The 25,806-nt window shown below is 48.4% G+C and overlaps 2 protein-coding genes across 3 annotated transcripts in view; both read right to left on the reverse strand.

Annotated features, from left to right (window-relative positions):
- Positions 1-276: 276 nt before the first annotated feature.
- SLC35B1 (solute carrier family 35 member B1) overlaps positions 277-25,806 on the reverse strand; it is a 211,159-nt gene continuing 185,629 nt past the window's right edge. Inside the window, exons 2-10 of the mRNA XM_063138332.1 lie at positions 19,772-19,901; positions 17,115-17,218; positions 14,899-15,029; positions 12,572-12,602; positions 11,560-11,714; positions 9,242-9,368; positions 4,638-4,744; positions 3,425-3,578; positions 277-462 (exon numbers count right to left, since the gene is read on the reverse strand). Of these exons, the coding sequence (XP_062994402.1) occupies positions 410-462; positions 3,425-3,578; positions 4,638-4,744; positions 9,242-9,368; positions 11,560-11,714; positions 12,572-12,602; positions 14,899-15,029; positions 17,115-17,218; positions 19,772-19,893 (984 nt within the window). The 5' untranslated portion in view covers positions 19,894-19,901 and the 3' untranslated portion in view covers positions 277-409. The remainder of the gene's footprint in view (positions 463-3,424; positions 3,579-4,637; positions 4,745-9,241; positions 9,369-11,559; positions 11,715-12,571; positions 12,603-14,898; positions 15,030-17,114; positions 17,219-19,771; positions 19,902-25,806) is intronic.
- Positions 22,727-25,806, reverse strand: part of FAM117A (family with sequence similarity 117 member A) — a 41,516-nt gene continuing 38,436 nt past the window's right edge. For both annotated transcript variants that reach the window (XM_063137713.1, XM_063137711.1), the window contains one exon: positions 22,727-24,400. In XM_063137713.1, the coding sequence (XP_062993783.1) occupies positions 24,058-24,400 (343 nt within the window). In that variant the 3' untranslated portion in view covers positions 22,727-24,057. The remainder of the gene's footprint in view (positions 24,401-25,806) is intronic.

Consider the following 25,806-nt stretch of genomic DNA (forward strand, 5'->3'; position numbering starts at 1 on the left):
CAGAGCAAAGTGACGACACGAGCGGAAGAAAAAGGTGAAAAAGCAGGTCTCCTCCTCTCTCCTCCTTTTATTTGTTATGAATCACTCCTCCCATTCTGTCGAGAATTTCTCCCTTTTGCCACCCAGCAATTCCTTGCTGGGGGCGGGGGAGAAAGTAGGGGCAGTGGATGCAGAAAAAGTTCATCTCCTTGATTTTAATTAAAACAAAACCCCGCATAACCCACCCTCCCGAACAAGCCAGATATCGGAATAAAAATAAAACGACACCCCACCCCACCCCACTGAAACCCCATCCCCTTTCCCCAAGCACTCCTCCACAGTCCATTCTGGTAACAGGTGCCGGGGAGTAAGACGATAAGTTAACAGTTTGTTAAGCTTGAGGTTTTCAAGAGAATCGCCCAAAGTCTTCTTAATGTGAGGTTTTCTTGGATGTTTTCCCAAATTTGGCATCCAGTCCAAGTCCTACGGAGAAACAAAAGGGAACAGGTTAGGGGACTGCAGAGGCCACCATTGAGGGAGGAAGCAGCAGCCAGGCACCTCTCCATCGTGCCTGGGTCCAGCTGAGAGCCCCCTCCCTCCTGCTACCAACTGTCTCTACAGAGGCCACCAATGAGGGAGGAAGCAGCAGCCAGGCACCTCTCCATCATGCCTGGGTCCAGCTCCAGCTGAGAGCCCCCTCCCTCCTGCTGTCAACTGTAACTGCTGAACTTTACAACTAAGATTGTAGTGCCTGAATTTGCTTTCCTTTCCCCCCTCCTCCTCCTCCTCCCTCCCAATCCCCTTTCCTTTTGTGTCATGTCTTTTAGATTGTAAGCCTGTGGGCAGGGACTGCCAAGAAATACTTTTGTAAGCCGCCGTGACAGCCTTTTTTGGCTGAATGGCGGCATAAAAATCCTTAAATAAATAAATAAATAAATAAATGGGTTGGTTTTAAGGGACTATCCAACGGCAGATTGTGTCTGTCAGCCAAGCCGAGCCACGCTTTCAACGCTTCCCCTTCTCAGGTGTGGAGGCTGCCGCAAGCCGCTCAGAGAAGGGACCAGCAAAATATGGCACCTGCTATGTGCAGGCAGCTTGCCCGAGCACCCACCTTTTAAACGCCTTCCTCTCTTCTTTTTTTTCTCTGCACGGTCATTTAATTTCTGGTTGCTTCTTCTTTTTTTAATTCCCTCTTTTTAAAAAAACGTATTTCTGGAAATCGCAAGCTTCCCCCAGGGATAGCCAACGCCACCCTCTTTTTACGGGTGGGGTCCTTTGCCACCCATAAGAAGCAGCACGCACACTCACACCCCAGCCTCGCTGTCGTATGGAATGACAGACGCCCAGATGGTTTATGAGACGAGCGTAAACAGAGGCTGTGTGTTTGCGCTCCCTTCTCTCACCACCGCGGTCCGCGAGGCTGGGTTGACAGATGGGGCCTGCTTTTTATGCATTCATTCTATTTATATCCAGCCTTTCTATACTAATGTATGGAAGGGTTGGTTCAAGGTGGCTCAGAAGAATAAACACAATAAGAAGCCAAAATCCAGGGAATCGATAAAAAGACAACACTCTTTGAAACCTGGGACCGTTTTCAAAGTGTGCCTAAACACAGGCTGGATGTGCTTCCTTGGTAGGATTTCCCACGTTCCAGGAGCCGCAACCAAAAAGACTCCGCCCCGTTCCCCCCCGCTGTCTTGCCGGGGCGTGGAGAGCAGGGCCTTGGAAGCACTGAGGAAGATTCCTATGGGAGACAGTCACCCTTGAGGTATCCTAGTCTCAGGCCGTTTAGGGCTCTGAAGGCCAAACTCAGCAACTTGACTTGAGCACTGTGTTGCAGCAGGGGACTGCTCTAGATCAGGGTTGGCGAGATGAATTCTGGCACATGAAAGCAGGAGGGGCCAAAGCCACTAGTAGGCGGGGACACCTCTTCTCTCTCCACTCCTTTCGTCCGTCCGTCCGTCATTCATTCATTCAGCCTTCCATTTATTCTCACAGTCTCTCTCTCTCTCACACACCCCGCCCCATCCATTCACACAAACGGTGTCTCCGCAAACCCGCCAGCCAGTCCGCTCGCCTGCATTGCAACTGTCCGCCAATTCCCCCACTGGCCCCCAATCTGGAGGACAAGCCACAGAGGTGTGGAGGGCCACACAGACGCAGCGGCAACTTCAGTGCAGCAGCTGAGCTGCGATGCCCAACTATGCCTCAGGCAGCGCTCTGGGAAGTCTCTTGGTCTGGCACATCCTATAGCTGGCCTGCTGAGGGGCAGCAGAAACCGTGGGTAGCTCCAGTGGATTTCGGGGTGGGGGAGGAGAAATACTCAGAGATCTGGAACGCTCTAGAAAAGTCCTTTTGCTAACTGAAGGGCATCAAGAGGCAGGAGGGCCTCGGAGTTGTGCAAATCAGTCGAGCCCTGGTCAGACGTTCTCCCTGGTTTTAGCCCTTGTGGATCCAAGGCAGGAATCGGGGGCGTGCAGGCAGGCGCCACTTCCCAGTGCCCTCTTCAGGCTGTCACACGTTCAACATGACAGGCTGCAGAGGGTATTTATGCACATTCAGCCGAACACGCGAAGCAGCCTCGTCGCAACTGGGAACGCTCGCGTGGCATCAACACAAGTGAAGACCTTTTCATTCTCTCAGCATTTTGACAGTCTATAAACTTAATTTTAACTTTGCTGCTTCGAATTTGTGTTTTAAATTGGTATTTCTGCACTGCTGCTGATTTTATTCTGGTTGTGCTTTTATATTGTATTTTTATAGCATGCTTTTACACTGTTTGTTATATACTCTGAATGGTTTTAATTTTTGCGAACCGCCCAGGGAGCTTCAGCTATGGGGCGGTATAAAAATGCAATAAATCAATAAATAAACTTGGATGCCTTTTCAACACCAGGCAAAGTTTTGCCCAGGCCTTCCAGTACGTTTCAAAACTGGGCTTCGTATTGTCCTTACAGTGCATGTGGGCAACTTGAGGCTTGCAGAGGTGTACAAAGAGAAGTTCATGCGTGTGTGGGGAGGATACTGGTCCCAGCTGTGCCCACTGCAGCTGCAACCCCACCTGTTAGCACCCTCCCACCTATTTCTCAGGGCAAAAATTCCTGGCCATTCCTGATTTATAGGTCTGCTGGATTTTATGGCTGCTGATCCTGTGCTCTAAATGGTTTTATATGAAGTTTTGATTGGATTCATTGCTCTTTGGGAGTCTGTAAATAAGTTACAAAATGAAGCAACTCCCTCTTCTTTCCCAATCCACGGGGAGGGGACGGGCAGCACACACCTGCCCACTGAAGCTCACATGGAAGGTCTAGCCAGGGTGCCTTACGACAGGAGATGCCACCCAGGCCTTTTTTGCTGAGCTGCTTGGAGAGGTTTGCCATGAAGCGGGGCACCGTATCCCCCAGCAAATAAACGCGGAAAGGGATGCCCAGCTCCCCAAACTTACCGAGAAATACTAGGATGGTGCCCACCCACTGCAAGTTGGTGATAGGGTTGGCAAACAAGATGACCGACGCCAAAATGGTGAAGAACTTGCGGGTCGTGGTGACGATGGAGCAGGTCAGAGGCCCAAAGTACACCACAGTCATAAAGATGAAACTCTGGAACGAGGTGGAGAAAGATGCTCGGTGAGGCTGGGAATGCAGGATAAAGCCCGCAACAGCTTTTGCCTCCGAAGTCTCCCAGAGTGCACATCCCCAGGCAGGGTCCTGTGGGACGTGTCCGCCGTCCTGCCCAGTTTGCACACGATCTGCCGGATCAGTGGGATCTGCTGCCCTTTCCCCACCCCATGGAATGCTGGAAGAAGTAACGTCGACCGTGCTGGAGTACAAGGGAACCACTTCTCTTCCTCCGGGGTCAAAGGAGTCAGGCGGAGTTTCCTTTCGATGCTCACTTAGTGCAAGGGAAAGCAAAGGCACTGCAACTATTAAGTACGGAGGACAAAGCTAGGAGGAAAAGCAGCGCTTCGATTCCTACGCACAGAAGCAAACTGCACAATTTCTGAACTGGGATCAGGAAGGCCAAAGGGGCCCCTTTATGGACAAGAAAGGGGGAAAAGAGGGCTTCAAAGGTCACGGATTGAGGTGAGGATTGCAAGGATGATAAACAGGTCAGCTGTGAAACATGCACGGCTGTCGTGAAGATGATGATCCTTCTGAGCACATGCGAACTACTCGCCACCAAGTGGCACAGCCCACCTTCATATACAGCAGCGGATGGGAACCATGGCCCTCCAGATGCTGTTGCGACTCCCAACTCCCATCAGCCCCAGCCAGCATGGCCAATGGTCAGGGATGATGGGAATTGGGAGTCCATGAACAGCCACAGGTTCCCCAAATTACAAGATTAAGAAGAAAAACATTGAAGAGTCCTGTTGGATCAGACCAAAGGCTTATCGAGTCCAGCATCCTGTTCCAACCAGACGCCTCTGGAAACCTCTTTTATCTGTCCTGAAAATCCAACCAATCAGCTTCCTGGGATGACCCCCACCCCCATTGTGGTCTAGTATTCTGAGACAGGGAGAAAAAACATCAACTTGAAGAAGCAGGTTCTACATTCTGCTTTTCGATGTGTTCAAGCGCACCGAACACTGGCTAAACACGGACTAAGCAACCAAAGAAAGGCAAGGCGGAACAGAACAGGAACTGCTCTTCACTCACCTGGCCCAGAGCACTTGTTAGGCCAAAGAGAAGGATGTTGTAGATGATGCTGGGGTACCGTTCGGTGAAACTCAAGAAGTCCCAAAGCTCTCCTGTAAACAAGATACCTGCAAAAGCGGGAGATGGGAGAGAGGAGTTCACACGGATAGAACAAACCCCTCTTTGCCTGCTTTGATCAATTAGTGCCCAAGGTTATCTGGCTCCAAAGCTTTAGATTCTTTATAGCTGAACATGTGTAGAACAAGCAGTGAGACCCGAGGAAAAGTGCTGGCAATGGTCAAATGCTCTGCAACCTCCCACTTGGCTTGGAAGGCAGATTCAAGGGCTGGGTGTAGGGAGGAGGGGGGAGTAATATGAACGGGTCGAGTGGGGCAAGGCAAAATGACTGCGCTGGATCAGGCCAACAATACACTGGACCCATTATTCTCTCATTCAACAGGCCAGGTGACAGTCTAATCCCCCAATTTGGTTTCTGGCCAACCCTAAAAAATACTGGTTGGGTAGAAGCCTGGATTAGCAAAGAACGTACTTCTCATCCACCTCTTCCTGCAGTGTGTGTGTGTGTGTGTGTGTGTGTAAAAGAGTATGCAGGTAAGGTAACTGCAGCAGGGGTCCCACATATCTATACACATAATTTATTTATTTATTTATCTATTTATTTATTACATTTATATACCACCCCACAGCCGAAGCTCTCTGGGCAGTTTACAACAATTAAAAATAGTGAACATTAAAAGTATACAAAAATTTAAAAAACATAAAAACAGTATAAAAACAACAGTATCCATTTAAAAACAACAATTCTGGGGTCCATTAAAAACAAACTTAACGTTGTTAAATGCTGTTAAAATGCCTGGGAGAAGAGAAAAGTCTTGATCTGGCGCCGAAAAGATAACAACGTTGGCGCCAGGCGAGCCTCATTGGGAAGACCATTCCACAGTCAGGGGGCAACCACTGAGAAGGCCCTCTCCCTTGTTGCCATCCTCCGAGCTTCCCTGTTCAGACAACACGCTCAGCTATCGTTAGGGCGCTTACACTTTTGCCGCAAACGGTTAATGAGCATGTTTAAACCATGGTTATGTTGCCACCATGGTTAGGAATGGTTCATACGATGCGCTAAGGCAGCCTTCCTCAACCTAGGGCGCTCCAGATGTGTTGGACTGCATCTCCCAGAATGCCCCAGCCAGCTGGGGCATTCTGGGAGTTGTAGTCCAACACATCTGGAGCGCCCCAGGTTGAGGAAGGCTGCACTAAGGCATAATGTTTAGCTCAAAATGCTTAACCACTGAGACTTAGCGTGTTGTCTGAACAGGGTCGTACTCTCCCTTGTTCTTTCATCATGGCGCCCTTCCCCAACCTGGTGCCCTCCAGGTATGTTGGAAGGCAACTCACCTGGAGGGTGAGAGGCTGGAGAAGGCGGCCACGATGGAATCCCAAGCTATCTCCCATTGAGGCCCTGACCAGGCTCAGGGCCAGCTTGCCTCTAGCAAGAGTGCGGCTTCACGCGCCTTGAGCCCTGCCCTGCCCCACCCGCCTATCATCGTCGGCGCACGTGGCATTTTCCAGTGTCACAGAAGTGAAAAACAACCGATTGTCCAACAGGGTTAGAAAGGTGCCAGGAGAGAAGCATCAAAAATTACCAAGAGTGCACCAAAACCTGGCTGGCGCTGATGGGAGTTGTAGTCCAACACATCTAGGAAGGGACCAGGTTGGGGAAGGCTGCTCTAGGTAGTGGTAGGGATGGTACCGGTAGGGTCACGTTGCTAGGAGGGATGGCCGGGGGCCCCATTCAATGTTTGCTCTCCCAGAGACGAAAGGGCTGGGCAGAGCTTCACATCCGGGCCACTCCCGCTGCCTCTTGCCGTCAGGAAGGGCCTTCCCCAGGTGAGACTGGATGCCAAGCCCCGCAGGGAGGGGTCGTAGGGTTTCACTCTTGTGTTTTGCCTGTCCCTGTGGGTCAGCTCATAGAACCGGAGCCCTCGCCCTGGTCCTTGGGGCGCCCCAGTGCACAGCCTGGAGACGACAGGCCGATCGACACACAAGCCCCTTTTGCAACTTTGGTGGAAGTGAACTGATTTTTTTTTTTAAAAAAAGACGCCGGCTTGTTTGGAAATGACGACGGAGGGAGCGATCGTTCTCTGGGTTCCTTCGGCTGCCAGGGGCTGCTCTTTTTCATTCATTCATTATCCAAGCCTTTCCCCTACGGCAGCCTCAGGGGAGGGGAGGGGTCCGAACGATCGTGCGCAAAAAATAAACGCCAAGCGCTTCGCGCTTCAAAGCCAAGCGGAACGGGGAAGGCACCCACGCTGCTGGAGCAAGGGAGACACCAAACGGTGGAACAGACGGTTACTGTCAAGCTGCAGGCAGGGCTGCAGGCAGGACCAAACTGCACACAGGAACAGCCTGTTGAGAGGGGGCGCTCACAGGCGGTGGCGGCGGCGGCGGCAGCATCGCCACCGCCTGGCCATTTGAAGAACTGCCCAGCAGTCACAACCCCGAAGGGAGAGGAGAAGCTTGGCAATTGCGGCTTGAACGTGGAGACTAAGGGCCAAGCTAGGCAAGACACTTTCATTTACTCTTCTGCAAGCAAGCGCAGCCCCAGTTTAGATGAGGAGCGTGGCAGTTCAGGAGAGGAGGATTTAAGCTTTCCCCTCCACCTTGGGGTTCGTTTTTTTTGCAAAATTCTTCCTCCCCCCCGCCCGTGTATAGGGCTTTAAAAAGTGTTTTTTTAAATACCTCCCCCCGCACACACACACACAAACTGGGAGGGGGCTTAAAGCCTCCTCTCCCAAATTCACCAAGCTTGCACATTGTTTTAACTGTTTCAATTGTTTTTACTGCTTTTAAATTCTACACTGGCTTTAGCTTGATTAATGGTTTAATTTTTTTTCTAGCTGTGTATATTTATTGTTTTATATTGTATAATTTTATTTGTACGCCACCCCGAGATCCTAGTGATATAGGGCGGGATACAGATTTTTTAAATAAAGAAATAGCTCCATTCCGTTGTGCTTAAAGGAACATTTAGTGCAGCCCTAAAGCAAAACGGTGAGAACTGGAGCTCCACCATGCTCAGCTTTAAACTGGCCTGTTTGGCAATCTAGCTACTAACCGAGGCAATATTCACCCTAATTCGCTAACGACAATCTGTGTGCAGAAAGAGGCTTCTGCAAGAGAACTGACACCTTGAGTGTGAGGAGGGAGAGGGGGAGAGAGGCCACATCCACGAACAAGGGTAAGCACGTGCACGGCCCCATGCCTTACACCACAAGGACTCCACAGAGAGACTGAAAGAACTGGGCATGTTTAGCCTGGAGAAGAGAAGATGGAGGGGAGACATGATAGCACTCTTCAAATACTTGAAAGGTTGTCACACAGAGGAGGGACAGGATCTCTTCTCCATCCTCCCAGAGTGCAGGACATGGAATAATGGACTCAAGTTTCAGGAAGCCAGATTCTGGCTGGACATCAGGAAAAACTTCCTGACTGTTAGAGCAGTACGACAATGGAACCAGTTACCTAGGGAGGTTGTGGGCTCTCCCACACTAGAGGCCTTCAAGAGGCAGCTGGACAAACATCTGTCGGGGATGCTTTGAGGTGGATTTCTGCATTGAGCAGGGGGTTGGACTTGATGGCCTTGTAGGCCCCTTCCAACTCTGCTATTCTATGATTCCATGACTCCAATGCATACAAGAGATTTGGACTGGCCTTTTGGTTGGTTTTTAAAATGCTGCAGAGCCAGCAGCACACATGTAGGTTTCGGCGGTGGCCAGGAGTTCATTTGCACAGTTAAAGCTAGTGCGCCCGCTGCGCCCGTTCCTAGAGATGTCGGACCTGGCCACGGTGACACATGCCTTAGTTACATCCCGATTGGATTACTGTAACGCGCTCTACGTGGGGCTGCCTTTGAAGAGTGTTCAGAAACTCCAGCTGGTTCAAAGAGCTGCAGCCAGATTGTTGACCGGGGCTGGTTACAGGGAGCACACAACTCCCCTGTTAAAACAGCTCCACTGGCTTCCAGTCTGTTTCCGGGCACAATTCAAAGTGCTGGTTATGACCTATAAAGCTCTACATAGTTCAGGTCCAGGTTATTTGAAAGACCGTATTCTCCCTTATGAGCCTGCCCGTGCTTTGAGATCGTCTGGAGAAGCCCTTCTTTCTGTCCCACCTTCTTCACAGGCACGCTTGGTAGGAACATGGGAGAGGGCCTTCTCAGTGGCTGCTCCGGTGCTCTGGAACTCTCTTCCCGGGGAAGCTAGGCTGGCTCCCTCCTTGATGGGCTTTCGGAAGCAGGCTAAAACTTTTTTGTTCCAGCAGGCCTTTGGAGAATAATCCAGCCCTCCATCTATGTTAATGTCTTATAATTTTGTTGTGTATTTTTTAATTGTTTATGGTTTTGTTCCCCACCCCCCACCCCATGTATATTTTAAACTTTGTAAGGCCACCTTGAGGCCCAGCATTGGGCAAAAGGCGGGATACAAATATTATTATCATCATCATCATCATCATCATCTGGGACTCCCATGATGACCCGGACCAATGCCACCGAGTTCAAACCAGGGTGTCCTGGTTTTGGCCCCCCAGTGCCACAAGAAGTCCCTTACCGGCTCCCAGGAACAAAGTGGACCACAGATTAACATTCAGCATCATGTGATTGGCGCCAGTCTGGTAGTGCGCTCTCATGTGGTCTTGAGACACTCCGGTCAGTCCATCCAGGGTCAAAGACAGCAACTGAAGGGTCGCGGGGAGAGATACAACAGACAGATAAGACAGACATCTTCACTGCAGAAAATCCTACGCTGTCCCCCCTCCACGCCCCCCCCCCAAATCTACTCAGCAAGGGGATTTCCTATACACACATTTTCCAAAGCCAGAATATGCAAGATTGTGGTTTTGCAGCACACCAATTGGTAGCATTCCCCAAACCCCATGAATTGCAGCTTTCAATTTAAGAAGAAGCCAAGACGGAGCCTTTGAGTTTCCACATCCAAGCAATTACTGATGGAGATTTAAGATTTCTACCACACACACAGCTTCCAAGACACTTCCTGCTGCCTCGCTATTGTCTATACTTAGCCCACATCTCCTCCTTTCAAAAAACACTTAACAAATAGTAGGTTACAAATCACAATTTTCATATTTAATTTGTGCCCATAACTACCATACAAGGCAGGTTATCATTTCCCCCATTTTAGGGCACAATGCCATGCATGTTTAGAAAGAAGTCCAACAATTCCCAGCATTCCCCAGCCAGCAATGCCGGAGTTTTAAGACTTTTTTCCTGTCTAAACATGCATAGGATTGCACACTTAAGAGATGTGTGAATTGAACCAGAGGGAGTGAGAGGAGAGCCCAAGGTTAAGTCAGAACATGGATTTTTCCAGTACTTTTCCAGCTTCACTGGCTGCCAGTCCAGGTCCAAGTCCGATTCAAAGTGCTGGTATTAACATTCAAAGCCCTAAACAATTTGAGGCCAGGCTATCTGAAGAAACGCCTCCTCCCTTATATGCCTGCCCAGGCCCTAAGATCGTCTTCAGGGGTCCTTCTCTGCGAACCCCTGCCAAAGGAAACGAGGCAGGTGGCTACCAGGAGGAGGGCCTTCTCTGCTGTGGCACCCCAGCTGTGGAATGAGCTCCCTAGAGAGGTTCACCTGGCACCTCTACATTATACTCTTTTCGACGCCAGGTGAAGACCTCTTTATTTTCCCAGTATTTTAACAGTTTACCATCTTAGTCTTTTAACGTTGCAGTTTTAAATCTGTCTTCTAAATCTGCATACATCTCTGCATTGCTGCTCGGTTTTATCCTGGTTGTACTTTTATATTGTGGTTTGTTTTATATCTTGATGTTTTATTTTTTTGTGAACCACCAAGGGAGCTTCGGCTATTGGGTGGTATAGAAATCCAATAAATAAATTTTATAAATAAATAAATCCCCCAGGTCCAACATTCCCTCTGCTGGATTATGTTAGCTGCCTTGGGTTCCTTACAGGAAAAAAAAGGGATATAAATATAATAAATCCAATAAATATAAATAAATGTAGAAAGAAATGAAGGAAGGGAGGGGATAGACCCCACCTTTCTCTGCATTGATTATTTATTTAGCAAATTTCTCCCCATCCTCCAGTAAAAAAAAAGTGTTCACAGGATAGCTTACATCCATTAAGGTGGTGACTTTATGTCTGCAAGTTTACCTGATCTGCGTGATGTAAACAGGGAGCAGATCTGGGTGCTAGTCTTGGGGCTCATATACACCAAGCAGGATATTCCACCATGAAAGTGGTATATAAAAGGCAGGAGCCACACTACAGCTTTATAGCGGTATTGAAGTGCACTGACAACTGTTGAGGCCCATTGACACATGCCATAGACCGCTTTCATACCACTTTCATAGTTTTATATCCTGCTTGGTGTAGATGTGTCAATGGGCCCCAACAGTTGTCAGTGCACTTCAATACCGCTATAAAGCAGTAGTGTGGCTCCTGCCTTTTATATACCACTTTCATAGTGGAATACCCTGCTTGGTGTAGATGAGCCCTTGGTTCCCAGCCTCTCTCGGCTGCTATTCCTGCTTTACAATCTGAACAGATAATGGCCATGCGCCCCTTCCCTAAAACAATTACCGCTGCTTAATGGGAAAGGCCATAGCTCAGTGGTAGAGCACCTGCTTTGCATGCAGAAGGTCCAAGGTTCGATCCCCGTCATCTTCAGGTAGGGCTAGGAAAGAATCCGGCTGGCTTGAAACCCTGGAGAGCCACTGCTGCCAGTCAGTGTCAACAATAGTGGGCTAGGTGGACCCATGGTCTGACTCAGTATAAGGCAGCTTCCTAGGTTCCTATGCTTCCCTATACAGCACACCAATTTTATACCTTGCCACTGCCAACAGACTTAAGAAAGAAAGAAAGAAAAAAGCTCAGGGCTTACCAGTAGGAGCTCCCCGTACCCAAAGACGTGGTCACTGCCTTCTCCCTTTTTTGGCTTGTACATGAAAAGGGCCACGCCTGTGACGATCAGCAAGACACACAGGTATTTGGACAATGGGTACTTCTTCCTCAGCACCGTCACCCCCAGGAGCATGACTACAGAGAGAAAGGAACTGTGAAAACAAAATAGTTCCTCCTGAAGGCCCTCCAAGGAAAGTTAACTAACCAACGATCACTGCAGATTGTCCATCCGGGCGTTCATTTCTATGCTACAGCCAGGATGCAATTTCGTACAGAGCCATACACTCTGTCCACGGTCAAGAATAGGGACCATCATATCGCGCGCTTATTCCGGAATGTAGCTTTCCCCAATCGGTGCCTTCCCAGTGTGTTGGGACTACAACTTCCATCCTCCGCAGGGATGATGGGAATTGCAGGCCGACAGGCTGGAGTGGGAGAAGGTTGCTTTAACAGGCAGCCCACCAAGCCTGCTGAGCCCATCTCTTCAACGGCCATGGCAAAGGCCTTGTTCAAACAAATGTTTGGTGTTTATGAAGGATCTGCTTATGAAGTGGGCAATGTAAGCAATAAGCCCTCCAAACTTTGGCTTTCTCCTTTTTAATGGAAAGTTTTTAGTCCTCAATATCCCTAATACCAGTTTGAAAAAAGGGATGTATTCTGATGAAAGTTACTCCCTTCCCAAAAAGAAACACCCTTATTCCCGCACAGGGGCGGAGCCCTTCTAGAGATGAGGTCTCGAGTGCTCCCCTGATTCCCTTCCCGTGGCTCTTATTCCATGTCCCCAAATTCTACTAGCCCTGGGATCTCCTCCTCCTCCTCCTTCTTTGTTCCACTTTTATCAGAGGATTTTACAAAGCCTCACTCCTGGCCGCAAAAGCAATTCCACCAGCCATGCAGATTCAACCAAAGTGGGCAAAGCATCCAAGTCGTTCCCTGGCAAGACACCCACCTACACTCACACCTCTAAGTTATGGGGCTCAGGGGCTGCTTACCAGGGATGGGCTTACAGGATTTCCCAAGGACCTACGAGAGAGAAAAGGAGAAATTTAGCAGTCCACCTTCATAGAACCATATCATAGAATAGTAGAGTCGGAAGGGCCTACAAGGCCATCGAATCCAGCCCCCTGCTCAATGCAGGAATCCACCCTAAAGCATCCCTGACAGAGGGTTGTCCAGCTGCCCCTTGAAGGCCTCTACTGTGGGAGAGCTCACCACCTCCCTAGATAACTGGTTCCATTGTCGTACTGCTCTAACAGTCAGGAAGTTTTTCCTGATGTCCAGCCAGCATCTGGCTTCCTGTAACTTGAGCCCATTATTCTGTGTCCTGCACTCTGGGAGGATCGAGAAGAGATCCTTGAGCAGAACGACCCTGTTCTGCAGCCCTTTCACTCCACTCCAGGAAAGGGCAGCAGCTGGAGGCAGACAAGTGATTTGTTTCCTGAACGGAAACTGTGCTCTTAAGCGATCTCAGCTGAGCATTTCCATTCTCTCCTCTTTGCCAACCCATCATGTTCTGCATCCATGCCTTGATTTTGACAGCTCTCATTGTCTTCGCTCCATCTCCTCCCTCATGTCCACTTAAGTCTCTCCTCACTACTTTCCCTCTTCACAAGCGCATCCCTTTGCCTCCCACACTTAATCCTCTCTCTCCTCCATCTCAAAGGCTCCGCAGGAGTTATTAAACACTATCAACCCCCCCCCCCCAATCCCCCCAAACTCCTTCTAGACATATAACTGCCTATGCCTGCCTGGTTTCTACAGGCCCACAGGCCATTCCTTGCTCAAACTCCTGGCCCCAGGTCCCCTGTAGAGCTTCATCTCCCATGGGAGGGCAGAAAGTAGATCTCCAGATTTCCAAACCTCAACCCCCAGCATTCCCGACCATTGGCATGCTGGCAGGGGCTTCTGGGAGTTGAAGTCCAAGACATCAGGAGGCCTACTTTCTGCCCACCACTGCCCTACTACACCCACCCTTGCACATCCCCAATCTCACTCTGCCCTTGCAGCGATCCCAGTGAGATCACGACTGCCCGACACCTCTGAAATCGTGGCCAACGCCAAAGGTTGACTGGGGTCAAGCGAAGGCCAAGATGCCCAAGCCCAGGGAGGCGTCACTGGCCCAAGTGTGACGTCACCCTTCCCTTTGTGTGGCATGCCCAGGAAGACTGGAGCCCGTGGAGGCTGGTGGGTCTGATTTCAGTGGGGCTGCGAATCCGCTCGGGGTTTCAGCGAGAGCCAAGCCAGAAAGCTATCCAAGGTGCTGGAACCCAATCCCCAAACTGGGCTCAGCACCTTGGACGGCTCCTTTAGAGGAGCCTGACTGAAGCCCAGAGTGGATTCACAGCCCCCCTGACATCGGAGCCACCAGCCTCCTCTGGCTGGAGCCAGTGCATCTCTTTCCTGCTGCTCCATCCCAGCCCCCCACCGCCGCTAGCCCATAGCAGAAGACTTGGGGAAGGAGCAGGGGACAAGGTCCCTTAGTTCTGGGCTGCAGCGAAGCTCTGAGCAACTTCTGCTGCTTCCAATCTTCCTGGACGCCCACCGCAAACGGAGAGATCCTCCTCCACCTAATTCCCCTGCAAGAAAAAAAAAGTGGACAAGTGCCTGTGGGGGTGGGGAGGAGGGAAGGGGAAACTGGGCGAACGCTGGAGCGGTGGGGGAGGGTGCAAGCCTTGCCTTGTCCTGCCTAGCTGGGGCCCACGGATGCGTCTTGCCCAGGACCCCCCACAATCCTGGATCAAGCAGGCCTTGGCTGGGATACCTCCGGACAGTCTGACTCCCGACTTTGGTGCGTCTCTGGGCATGGAACCCAGTGCCCCCTCCCCAACTTGGAAGGGTTGGGAGACATGCAACCTGAGAACTCTCTGTGGCTGCCTCTGGTGTTTTTCGTACTGTGCGCAAAGTGAAAATGACGGCACTGTTAAAGCGACGGGCTCCCCATTGATCTTGGGGCCCTGGCAACTGCTCCACCTTGCCACCCTCTGGAGCTGGGTCTACTCCGAGTATCAGGCCATTGTAAGGCAGGAACCAATAAGACACGCAAAACTGTTTGCCCCACTACCAAAATCCCCCTTGGACGGTTACTTATCAGTTTTGAGAGTCTCTCATTTTCCCCCTTCCAATCCAATGACTATTTCAGAACCATCAGGGAAGAACAGCACATCCGACTCCTTGATGGGACTGATATAGGAATTAGGTTCCCAGCTTTTCACGTCTTCTCTGTGTTAGCACACCCTCCATCCAAGCAAGAGGGTGTTATGCTCTTCCCCTGGAAGGAGGACATCTCTCTGTGAACCCCACAACCTGCCCTTCTTTTCACCTGAGTTGGGTAGTTGACAAACTGCAGAGCTGAGTTGCTGGAGACCATGGCCCCCAGGTAGGAGAGGGAGCAAGCTGCATAGAGCCAGTTCTGTGTCCGGTCCACCTTGACAGTATCAAAAAACTGGATCACTGATTGGGGGAGAAAATGCACAAGAAATAGGTGTGTTGGCAACGAAGCGGCCCGTTCAGGAGCAGAGCTGCAGGAGCCTTTCTTTCACATGCAAAAGGAAGAAAGGTAGCTTTATTTACGTTAAAGACTTTTAACCAATCTTTCAGGGCTCACTGACATACAAATTACAACTACACATACAAACACAGAGGAGAATTAGCAGCAGCAGCTAATAGTTTTCAAGCACCAAATGCAGACTGGGATAAATGTATCTACAGATTGTTGTTTTTAAAAAGCCAGTGACGATGAGGCTATACATATCTTCCGGGGTGGGTGGGGTCCAAAGGTGTGGGGCCCCCACAAAGAAAGCCCTACCTCCAATACCTATTAGCCTAATGGCTCTAGGTACCTAATGGGTTGGACTAAAACTCCCATAATTTTTGTGAACCTCCCAGAGAGCTTCGGCTACTGGGCAGTATAAAAATGTAATAAATAAATAAATAATAGAATAAATAAATAAATAAATAAATAATCCCCAGCCAGCATGCTGAGTAAGACGATCTGGTCTCTGGCTCCCAAGACTTGAGCTTAAGAGTGGCGGCAAAGCAAAACATGGTAGGCAAACTGCACAGCCTAAAAATAAAATCAGCATCCTTGGTTGGCAACTCATCTTATGTCCAAAACAAGTCTTTGTATGTATAATTTTCTCCCAACACACACAACACGATGAAAAGCGGCAGCAGGCGGCTGGAAATGGAACATTAAAAGCAGCTAGGATGGGGGAGAGAAGTGAAGAGTGGGCATTTGAAATGGCCAACAGGGAAGAGTCATGATCAAACCACCCTTCGCAAGGTGTGTATGATATCTACTGGCCCTTACCAGCAGGTCACTGTTGAGGCAGGGAGATGAAGGGGCTCACACACACACCCCTTCCAGACCCAGCGGCATGCTGCAAAGACTAGCTCTCCCTTCTATGCGGAACAGGGCAGTGAAGAGAAGGGCATGCCAGGGAGAGATTGCTGCACCATCTCCTCTGACAATCGCTTCCCCCAAGCGTGTGCGTGCATGAGTCATTTCTCCTGCAGCAAAAGGCAGGCAGGGATCAGAGCAAAGGGACAGGTGTGTGTGTGTGAAGCGCTCTTTCCTTATATGCCCTTCTGACACAGACATGTACACACACCTGAAGAACCCAAAGGACAACTGTGTCCCAAATCTTTTCTGAGCTCTTGTTTCTCCCTGTGTGTCATGTTGCTTTACTGCACTGTTTCCCGCTTGGAGTGGCAAAAACGGGCTGGGGCGAGGGGCAGGGATATCACAAGGACATGTAGGAAACAGAACTCTTCCTCACACTCTCTACTGTGTGTGTGTTTGTATGCGTGTGTGCCCCCCCCCCCATCCTCTCATCTTTCCCAAGCCGTTTTGGAGCGGAAGGAAAAAGCAAAAGGAGGGACATAGGAGATCTCTTCTGCAGCTCACTGCCCCCCTCTTCTGAAATGTCTGAAGACCAGAAGGCCTTAGAAGGAGAGAAAGAGGCAGCAGACAAGCAACAGAATTCTCAACTTCATTCACCTGTTTCTCCCTCCCTCAAAGCAAACAGCCAGGGATGATATGAACTGGCCAGAACAAGAAGTGGAGAAAGGGGGGCTTAATTTCCTACATGGATGTGAAATAGCCAGCCAAATATCTTAGTCCTCTTATGGGACTAAGAGACCCAGCGTAATGCAGTGGTTACAATACTGGATTGGGACTCAAGAGACCTGGGTTCTAGTCCCCATTCAGCCATGACACTCACTGGGTGACTTTGGTCCAGTCACTGGTTCTCAGCCTAACCTACTTCACAGGGTTGCTGTGAGGATAAAATGGAGAGGAGGAGGATCATGTAAGCCACCTTGAGTTCTTTGCAAGAAGAAAAAAGGTGGGATATAAATGTAATATTAAATATAATAAATAAATAACCAATCATAATTAGGGCACCGCAACTCGTTCCTATGAAGAATCAGAAGATTTCCTTCAAAACCACGGAAGTTTCACAACAGACTCGAGACACACGGGAAAGTCGAGGGACTCAAAGCAGACACCTTTCTAGTTTACATGGCGGTACTTACACAGTCTGGCAAAAATAGCATTGATCACGCATTGAATAAAGACCAAAGACAGAGCGTATCTGAACTTCTCCTGCTTTTCTCCTTCCCCATATTTGCCTCTTGTACTGTAGGAAAAACAGATCGAGAAGGGAGAATCACTTGCAAAGAACGAGACACCCACCAACGGTATCTTGCAATGGGTGTGCCTTTGCTAATTTGGGGTTAAAAATTTAGAAGGACCAAGGTGCATTTACGTCTTTTCCAGGTGTTCCAGCAATGAACCAAAGGCCATTAAGAACTCCCCCCCCCCCCGAAGTCACAAGCATCAGAGCGGAAGCAATGACTCAGAACTACACAAAAGCACCTGCTGGACAACATTTGTGATTTCTCCAGGAGAATATGCAAATTACAGATCTTATCAAATTTGTGCGATTACCAAGCGAGCCAGGAGATACAGGCTGCTTAGGAAAAACAACAGGATGACACATAGGTAAGGAAGCAAATCAGATTGAAATGAAAAGAAAGGAGAGAAAAGAAAGAAACATTTTCAGCGTGAACCTTCTTAAAATCCACTTATGTTCTTTATTGGCCCATTTCTGATGCTAACTGCATGTTTTATTTTCCCCTGAACAATGGCGGAAACATGATGATTTTGGAAAAAGCCATAATCCAAACATCAGCGGTAAGTATACATTCTGTTCACATGCCTTCCACAATTATCATTTCCCCCCCTCTTTTGCAGAAACTAACAGTGCAAATCTATACATGTCTATTGAGAAGTAAGCCCCACTGAGTTCAATGAGGTAAGCGTGCATAGGACTGCAGCCTAAAGCTGAACTAAAGGCCACTTTTCCGTTCTGGTTTCTAATTTTCAATTGTTAAACCTCGTGCTGGAGTTTTGTTTTTAACAGGAACAACTACCTGGGGAAGCAGCTTGATAAATGAAAGGAGACCATAAAGACTGCCCTCACCTTAGAAGGCCCTTTTAGCCCCGGAGCAGGAAGCAAGATTCCACAAATGCCTTCCATAACTTGAATTGGCTATCTTTAACCTATAGACCAGAGGTGGAGAACCTGTGGATCCCCTCCCAGATGCACTTGGACTACAACTCCCATCAGCCCTAGCCAGTATAGCCAAAGTTGAGGAATGATGGGAGTTGCAGTCCAAGTGCATCTGGAGGGCCATACATGCCCCAATCCTGCTACAGCCTAATGCAGAATGCTATCTAAAAATAGATCAGCACGTGAACACACACATATGCTCTCCCTCTATACGATCATAAAACAATAAATGTACATAAAAAGAAAAGGATAAGAATTGCTAACTTGGAAGTGAAGAGGCTCCTGCTGTTTTAGTAGCTGCGTGACAGTCAAAAATTCTACAGGTAAAATCCCCCGCCTCGTTAAAGATGTGCAAGGGTGGGGAGAGTCACCTGTGGTATTTCTATCTGTCACATAGCTGTTAAAACCACGCAGCTGGATACAGACATAAGAACTTAAGAGCCATGTTGGATCAGATCAAAGGCCTATCTAGTCCACTATTCTGTTCCTATAATGACCAACCTGATGCTTATGGGAAGTCACAGCAGGACATGAGTACAGCAGCCCCATCCTGCTCATGTTCTCCAGCAACTGGTACTCAGATTGCCTCTGATACTGGAGATACTATATATAGCCATTGTGACTTTGGTTAGTCATAGCTTTATCCTCTGTGAACATGTCTATTCCACTATTAAAACCATAACTTTTGGTAGTCATCACTACATCTTGAAGTAGCAAACTGCACAGGCTGACTATGCGTTGTGTGAAGAAATATTTCCTTTTGTCTGTTCTGAACCTCCCACCACACAGCTTTCTTGCATGACTCTGGTTCTATTTTCTAAACTTCGTCACGCTTAAAGTAAAACCATTAAAATCAGTGGGACAAGTAAGTCATGGCTAACTTAAGTCCCACTAATGGGTCTCCTTCAAGCATGACTAAATCCAGATCCATCCCAGGGTCTGAGCCAGGACAAATAATAGCACTCTTAAGAAGGAAGGGAGAAGAGGAGGTCTTCTGCACATGTCATCCAAAGTATCATCTAGAGGCGAGTATAAGGTAGATGTCCAGATATTTTGGACTTCAACTCCCAGAAGCCCTTGCTAGCAAGGCCAATGGTCAGGAAAACTGGGAGTTTTAGTCCAAAACATCTGGAGATCTACTTTGATCTTTGCAAACCGCCCAGAACTTTGGCTATGTGGCGGTATATAAATGTAATAATAATAATTATATTATTATTATTTCCACCCAGCCCAATCTTTCCACCCAGTAGAGATGGGCAATTTGTGGCCCTCCAGATGTTTTGGCCTACAACTCCCATCGGTCCTAGCCAGCATAGCCTGTGGTTTGGGCTGATCGGAGTTGGCAGTCCAATAACACCTGGAGGGCCACAAGCTGTCCACCCCCGATCTAGGAGCTGACAGAGAGGCTGCGTTAGGGAGAAGATAAAGGTAGAGGAGGGGGACGTGTACGGAAAACGGCACGTCCCAGGGCCGTTATGATCCGAGAAGGGGGCGATCTCTCGGCGCACGCTGCGAAGTCTGCTGGCGGGACCCCAGGAGCAAAAGCGTTCAAGCTGCGAGCAGCCCGGGAGAGGGAGGGAGGGAGATTAGAACGCGTTCTCTCTCGGGGCGACTTACATTGTCTCTTGCAGGACTCCGTACCAGAAGTAGCAGACGAAGACGCCCAGACAGCAGATGGGCAACCGCAGCCGCTCGGGAAAGAAGGCGCCCCCGCCTCCCGGCCCCCCGCTCACCCCCATGCCTGGCCCTGATTCAGGTCCCGGCAGCCTCAGCGGCGATAGTTCCACGCAGACATCCCGCAACGGTGCCGGCGGCGGCGGAAAAGCGGGCCTCATAGAAGCGACTGCGACGGCGCCGCTGAAGGACCCCCGCCATCTCCAGGCTGAGGGCTGCCCTGCGCGCCGCCTGACTAGCTGCGCGCCGCCGAACCGAGGCCGCCCGAGTCTCAGAGAGCTAGAGGCAGGGGGACCTTGGAGCAGGGCTCCTGCTCGCTCCCCTTGCTCCGTCACTCCTCCGTTTCCTTCTCCGCGCGAGGAACGTGCCACTTTAGGCACCGCTGCGGACAGCGCTGCGATGGGGGCCTGAGTTAAGGCGACCGTTTTCATACGTCAGCAAATGTGGACGGCTCTGATTGTCGGGCCGGCTGAAAGGCGGGCCGCCACGGCGGGGCCTCCCCCCACCGCGTGTCAGGCTCTTATTGCTGGTCCCAGGAGAGGGAGGAGTTCCGGGACCGGCAGCAACGGTTGCCAGGGAGATGGAGAAGCCGCGGCGGAGAGGGAAGGCGCCGACGCTGCAGGCGAAAGGAGGTGGAGCGTCAGGTGGGGCGGTGTGTGGAGCTTCGCTGGAAAGCAAGGTTTTAACTGCTCTAGCAGGGATGGGGAGCCTGCGCCCCTCCAGCTGCTTTGTCGTTTGTTACGTTTATACCCCACCTTTCCTCCCCTCCCATTATATCCTCACAACAGCCCCGTAAGGTCGGTTAGGCTGCGAGTCAGGGACTGGCCCAGTCACCCAGTGAGCTTCACGGCCGAGTGGGGACTTGAACCCAGGTCTCCTCAGGCCCAGTCCAACACTTCAACCCATTCCCATCAGCCACAGCCAGCATAGCCAATGATCAGGGACTACTTGAATGTTGTTTATATTCAAAATGTAGAGAACATTATCTATCTATGTTTTTAATACGCATGAGACACTGGACAGCCAAGGATAAATTGTCCTTTCTCTTAAGTGGTTCTAACTATTTTGTGACCCAGAGAGTTGCTCTCTTCGCTCTTAAAGCAACCAGCATAAGGAAAAAAGAATTAGAAAAAATGGATCAATTAATAAGTTTTTATCAAATGTTGTAATATACAAGGGGCCTATTAACTGTTAGTCATATATATCATATACGAACTGTATATTATTTTAAAATTTTAAATCATACATTTTAAGTAATGTCTGTTTGTTCTTAATGATTATGTGATTTTTTGAAATGGTCAGAAGACTTATTCAATAAAGGTATTCATTCATTCAATGATCAGGGATGATGGGAGCGCCACAGGCTGCCCATTCCTTGCCTGCACTTCGAGAAGGGCCAGCTGCTCTTTCATCCTGAGCAGAAATGTGAACATAATCTTGACAACTCTATTTCTGATTTAGAGAGAAACCCCCCAAAAGAAACCCTGTTAGAAAAACAAAGCTTTTTATAAGGTCTGTAAATACAGTGGTGGCCAAAATTGTGGACACTTTTTGAAATTTTCAGGTTTTGCAACTTTGCATGCTTATACAAAATGTTCTGTTTCACGAAATTCAAATATTTATATATCAATTGAAAGACCTGATTCATGTAATACAACAATCCTGCTTCTTTTCCTGGGTGTCCAATCAACTGTTTTCTTTGGTGCCATGGCTCTATTTATGATGTATGTACGGACACTTTTAATTTGAGAAATACTTCAAATATTCACGCAATCTCCAATTGCGCTTCAGTTATAGAACAAACAGCAAAACTGACTTTCCCCAACTTGAAACATGATGTATTGCAGCTATTGCCATGTGATTGGTCCCCAGAACAAGGACTGTGATTGGCCAATAGGGTTTGCAATTCCAACCAGCTTCTTCACTCAATCACACCTGTTTGTTTTTAGACTAAAGTAAGCATAACTTTTATTGTACTGCATTCTGTTTTTTGTATTGATTTCAGCATTAAATTCTCTTTCAATTGATATATAAACATTTGAATTTTGCAAAACAGAACATTTTCTATAAGCATGCAAAGTTGCAAAACATGAACATTTCAAAAACTCTCCACAATTTTGGCCACCACTGTAAAATGGCATTTACATCTCAAGAAGCCTATTTTGACCTTATTGTCCAGATGGTCTTTGTTTAACTCTAGCTGGTTTAAACATGGCTTCAGTAAAGCCTTTTTTTTTAAACAAAGCCCTGCTTCTCCCATGTCTCTGAACCCTAAAGATGTCAAAGCCATCCTGAAGAGAATGAGGTTATATTGTACTATACTCAAGCTACTGCATGCTGAAATCCACTGATTCCTAATAGAAGTGCACTATTTCCAATTTAACCAAACTTCTCTTCCTAGCATTTAGTATAGACTATCATCAGAAGGGAATTCATCTATACCAGGGTAAGGAACCTCTTTCAGCCCAAGGGCCAAATTCAATTTTGAAGATGCTCTCGGGGGCGGGGGGCACATTCCAGTGGTGAGTAGGGCAAAAGAGGGGTGGAACCAAAATACAAAAAATACCAGCATAGAGGCATTTCAACTTTTTAGAATGGGGGGGGGGGGGGAACCTCAGGAAAGCCAGGAAATCACCAAATGATTGGTGGGTAGGGGAAAAGGAGAGAGAATGGGAGTGTTTCCCATCAGGGGTTACTCCAGGAGGGCATGGACCTCGGCCTGAGGTTCCCCACCCCTGATCTATTGCTTTTCATTTAGTTTTTGTGGTGAGGTGAAAATTTTTATTAGTAGAGTGGCAGGTGATGAGATCAGAACACCAGATGCTTCCATGACTGCCCAGCCTCATGGAACTATCCAACTTCTCCATTTTAGCCCAGAAGGGTACTATATAAATATACTTCAGTGGCCCAATTTTTTATTTTATTTTTTTAAATTGGTTTAAACACCAAGATCTGCAAAAATCTCTCAACTCAAGACAAGGCAATGAACCTCTGAGGCTAACATTCTTCCATTAAGCTTTTGTGATACATACATTAAAATTTACAAAACTTCAAAAGTAGCTGCAAAAATACTGTCTTCAAAAGAAAATATAGTTTCTATCTTGGGCTCAAGAAAACCCTTCCAATACAATCCAGAGGTTTAACATGACCCCAAAATGGTCACTTTCATTTCCAATACACTTTGCAATCAAGGCATCACCAGGTTTAAGGCCTTTCAGTTGTGGGGTGGGGGTGGCACAAGACGTAAGTGTAAGTGGACCTGGGATCTTTGGAGTGTTCTGTGTGCTAGAAGTGGGGTTAAAGCTAAAACTCCCCAAATTCATTGGCTAAAATAGTAGTGTCGGACGTTGTTGGACTGGCCAATTTATTATAATAAAAAACGAAGTAATTTCACTAACAGCTGCATTCCACCAGAAAACCTTAGCCATTGTTCCAGCTTGGGATTCATTCTGCATTTCCAGAACTCTTGCAAGGACTAATTGCAGGAGGTCCACCTGGAAATAATGCAGGAAAAGACACACTCACTTGTTCTTCATAAGGTAGAGGAACCTATTTCAAGATCTCTACCTCAAAAAGGCACTCAAGTTGAATATCTGATTATTCAACTACCTGTTATGGCATGATCATTTGAAGGGAAAATGCTTCAAGCATTGGATTGATTGTGTTCCAGTGATGCAAGTCCCATAGCGTGCAGGGCAGGATACAAAAGGAATCTTAAAACACAGATTATAGACTTGGCACCCCTGGAAACAGATTGCCCTGCTCAACTTTTGCCCAGCAGTCATCTGCTGAACCAGTGTACACCAGCTCCTCTGGCTACATGTAAACCCTTTCATCCTCCCTATTCTGAGGGAAGCCTGAGAGACATCCTTAAGATTAAAACAAAAAACTATAAATGAGCTCCTGCCTAACCCAGCAAGCAAACAGACACAAAAATCTGGTGGCTAATAGTGTGCGTATTCCATCAGAATATTAGGTGCTCTTTGGACATTGCAATAGCAGGAGGACATTGACATGAACCCATAGGAAAAGGAAGTGCTTGAAGTACCAGAGTCAAAGGGAAAACCTACTGTGGCTGCAAAGAGTCCAGAGGCAATCTACACATTAAGGCTGTTGCTGAGAGCACTTGTGTCCTGGGTGTGCTCCTTTCCCCAGTTCCAAGGCACTCTTCTTCTCAGGCCATGGAGGGGACCATGGGTTTATTTTGACTCTACCCCTCCCTCTCAGCTTCACACAATCAGGGAGCTGTGGAAGAGGACGGCATCTTCCGCCTGGTGCCGCTTCCAGGACTCCAAGTTCAGCGGAGGTGATTTGGGGCTCTCGCTGAAGTTGTCTCCTGTCGAGTCTTTCCGCAAACCGAGGACGGGAAGGGCGGAAGTGGGTGGGCAGGAGGAGAACGTGCCCGGCGGCATGGGGCTGGGAGAGGAAGAGAAGTCTCTGAACAGGAAGTCTACGTTGGGGTTAAGAGGTTTCACCAGGCTGAACCGGCAAAAGGCAGAACCAGTCGGGTTGAAGTGGACTTTGTTCTTATCTGGGCAGGAGGGCAGGAAAGGCTGATCGGGGCTCAGTGGCCTAGAGGAAGAAAGCACAATGAAAACGGGTGAAGAATGCAAGGATTCATGCCATATAGTGCTTTAGGGTGTGGACTATTTGGCCACTCTAAGATCCTTGACAGCAGGGCTCCTGGGAATTATTATTAAATAAATTTATTTCTTACCCGCCTCTCCCTTTGGATCGAGGCGGGGAACAACATTAGTACAGGAATCAACACATCTTAAAAATTCTTGGTTTTACATTGATCTGGGTAGGCCTGCCGGAAAAGGCTAGTCTTCAAAGCTGCCTTAAAATCACAGAGAGAGTTAATTTTACGAATCTCCTCCGGCAGGCCGTTCCACAATCCAGGGGCGACGGAAGAAAAGGTCCTCTGGGAAACTGATGTCAGACTAGTCTTGTGTGACTGAAGTAAGTTCACCCCAGAGGACCTGAGTGTGCAGGGCAGACTGTATGGGAGAAGGCGATCCCACAGGTAACCTGGACCCAAACCATTTAGGGCTTTAAAGGTAATGACCAACCCTTTGTACTTTGCCCGGAAACTAACTGGCAGCCAGTGGAGTGTTTTTAATGTTGGTGACCAACTTGGCTGCCATATTTTGAACTAGTTGAAGTTTCCAAACTAGGTACAGTGGTAGCCCTATGTACAGTGCATTGCAGAAGTCAAGCCTAGAGGTTACCAGCAGGTTCCAGGTTTCAGGGTTTTGCGCCCCAAAAGGCAAAGGTGTTAGTGTGGGAGGTGGCCACAAAGAGAAAGGTACCATGTGGCACGGGGTTACCAAGGTTGGAACATTTCAGGGTACACAGTGCATTATAGTTCTTACTTCAGCCTCATAAAGCCACTCATGTCGGGTTTGGTTGAAGTATAGCAATCGCCCCCCAGTCCACTATGGGTACCTAAAAAGGAATGTGATGCTTCTAGGGAACTAGGAATAGTCTCTCAACCCTGGATATTAGCAACTCTGAATCAATTTTGTGCTTGGAGTCTGCATCTATCTGCTGTGGGGGCTGACCAGAGATCAAGGGAGCTGCATACGTACATTTCAGACACTGCTCCAGCTTCTCACAACCCCATTCCCATGGCAGAAGTGGGCAAATCTTATCATTGTTATTTTAAACTAAGGATTCTCAAATAGAAATTCCAGCCTAATTACCAAGCGCACCCATAATATTCACGACAATGGGCAGAAGCCAGCGTCACATTTGCGGAAGTCCATTCGAATAACAGGGTTTCCCCTCTCTCCCATGCAGCCTGCTGAAAAACTGTTTTGGAAGGTCCCCCAACCCTCTGGAGCGGATTTTGATTCCCCCCACCCCCGACTTCATCCACTGAGCGCTTTCTTTTTAAAAAACAAAATCCCTACAAAAATAAACTATTTCGCCTATAGTACGGCTAATCTTCAAAGAGTAAAATCAGAATTCACTAA

The sequence above is a fragment of the Elgaria multicarinata genome, chromosome 11 (genome assembly GCF_023053635.1).
Source record: "Elgaria multicarinata webbii isolate HBS135686 ecotype San Diego chromosome 11, rElgMul1.1.pri, whole genome shotgun sequence".
Classification (NCBI taxonomy): domain Eukaryota; kingdom Metazoa; phylum Chordata; class Lepidosauria; order Squamata; family Anguidae; genus Elgaria; species Elgaria multicarinata.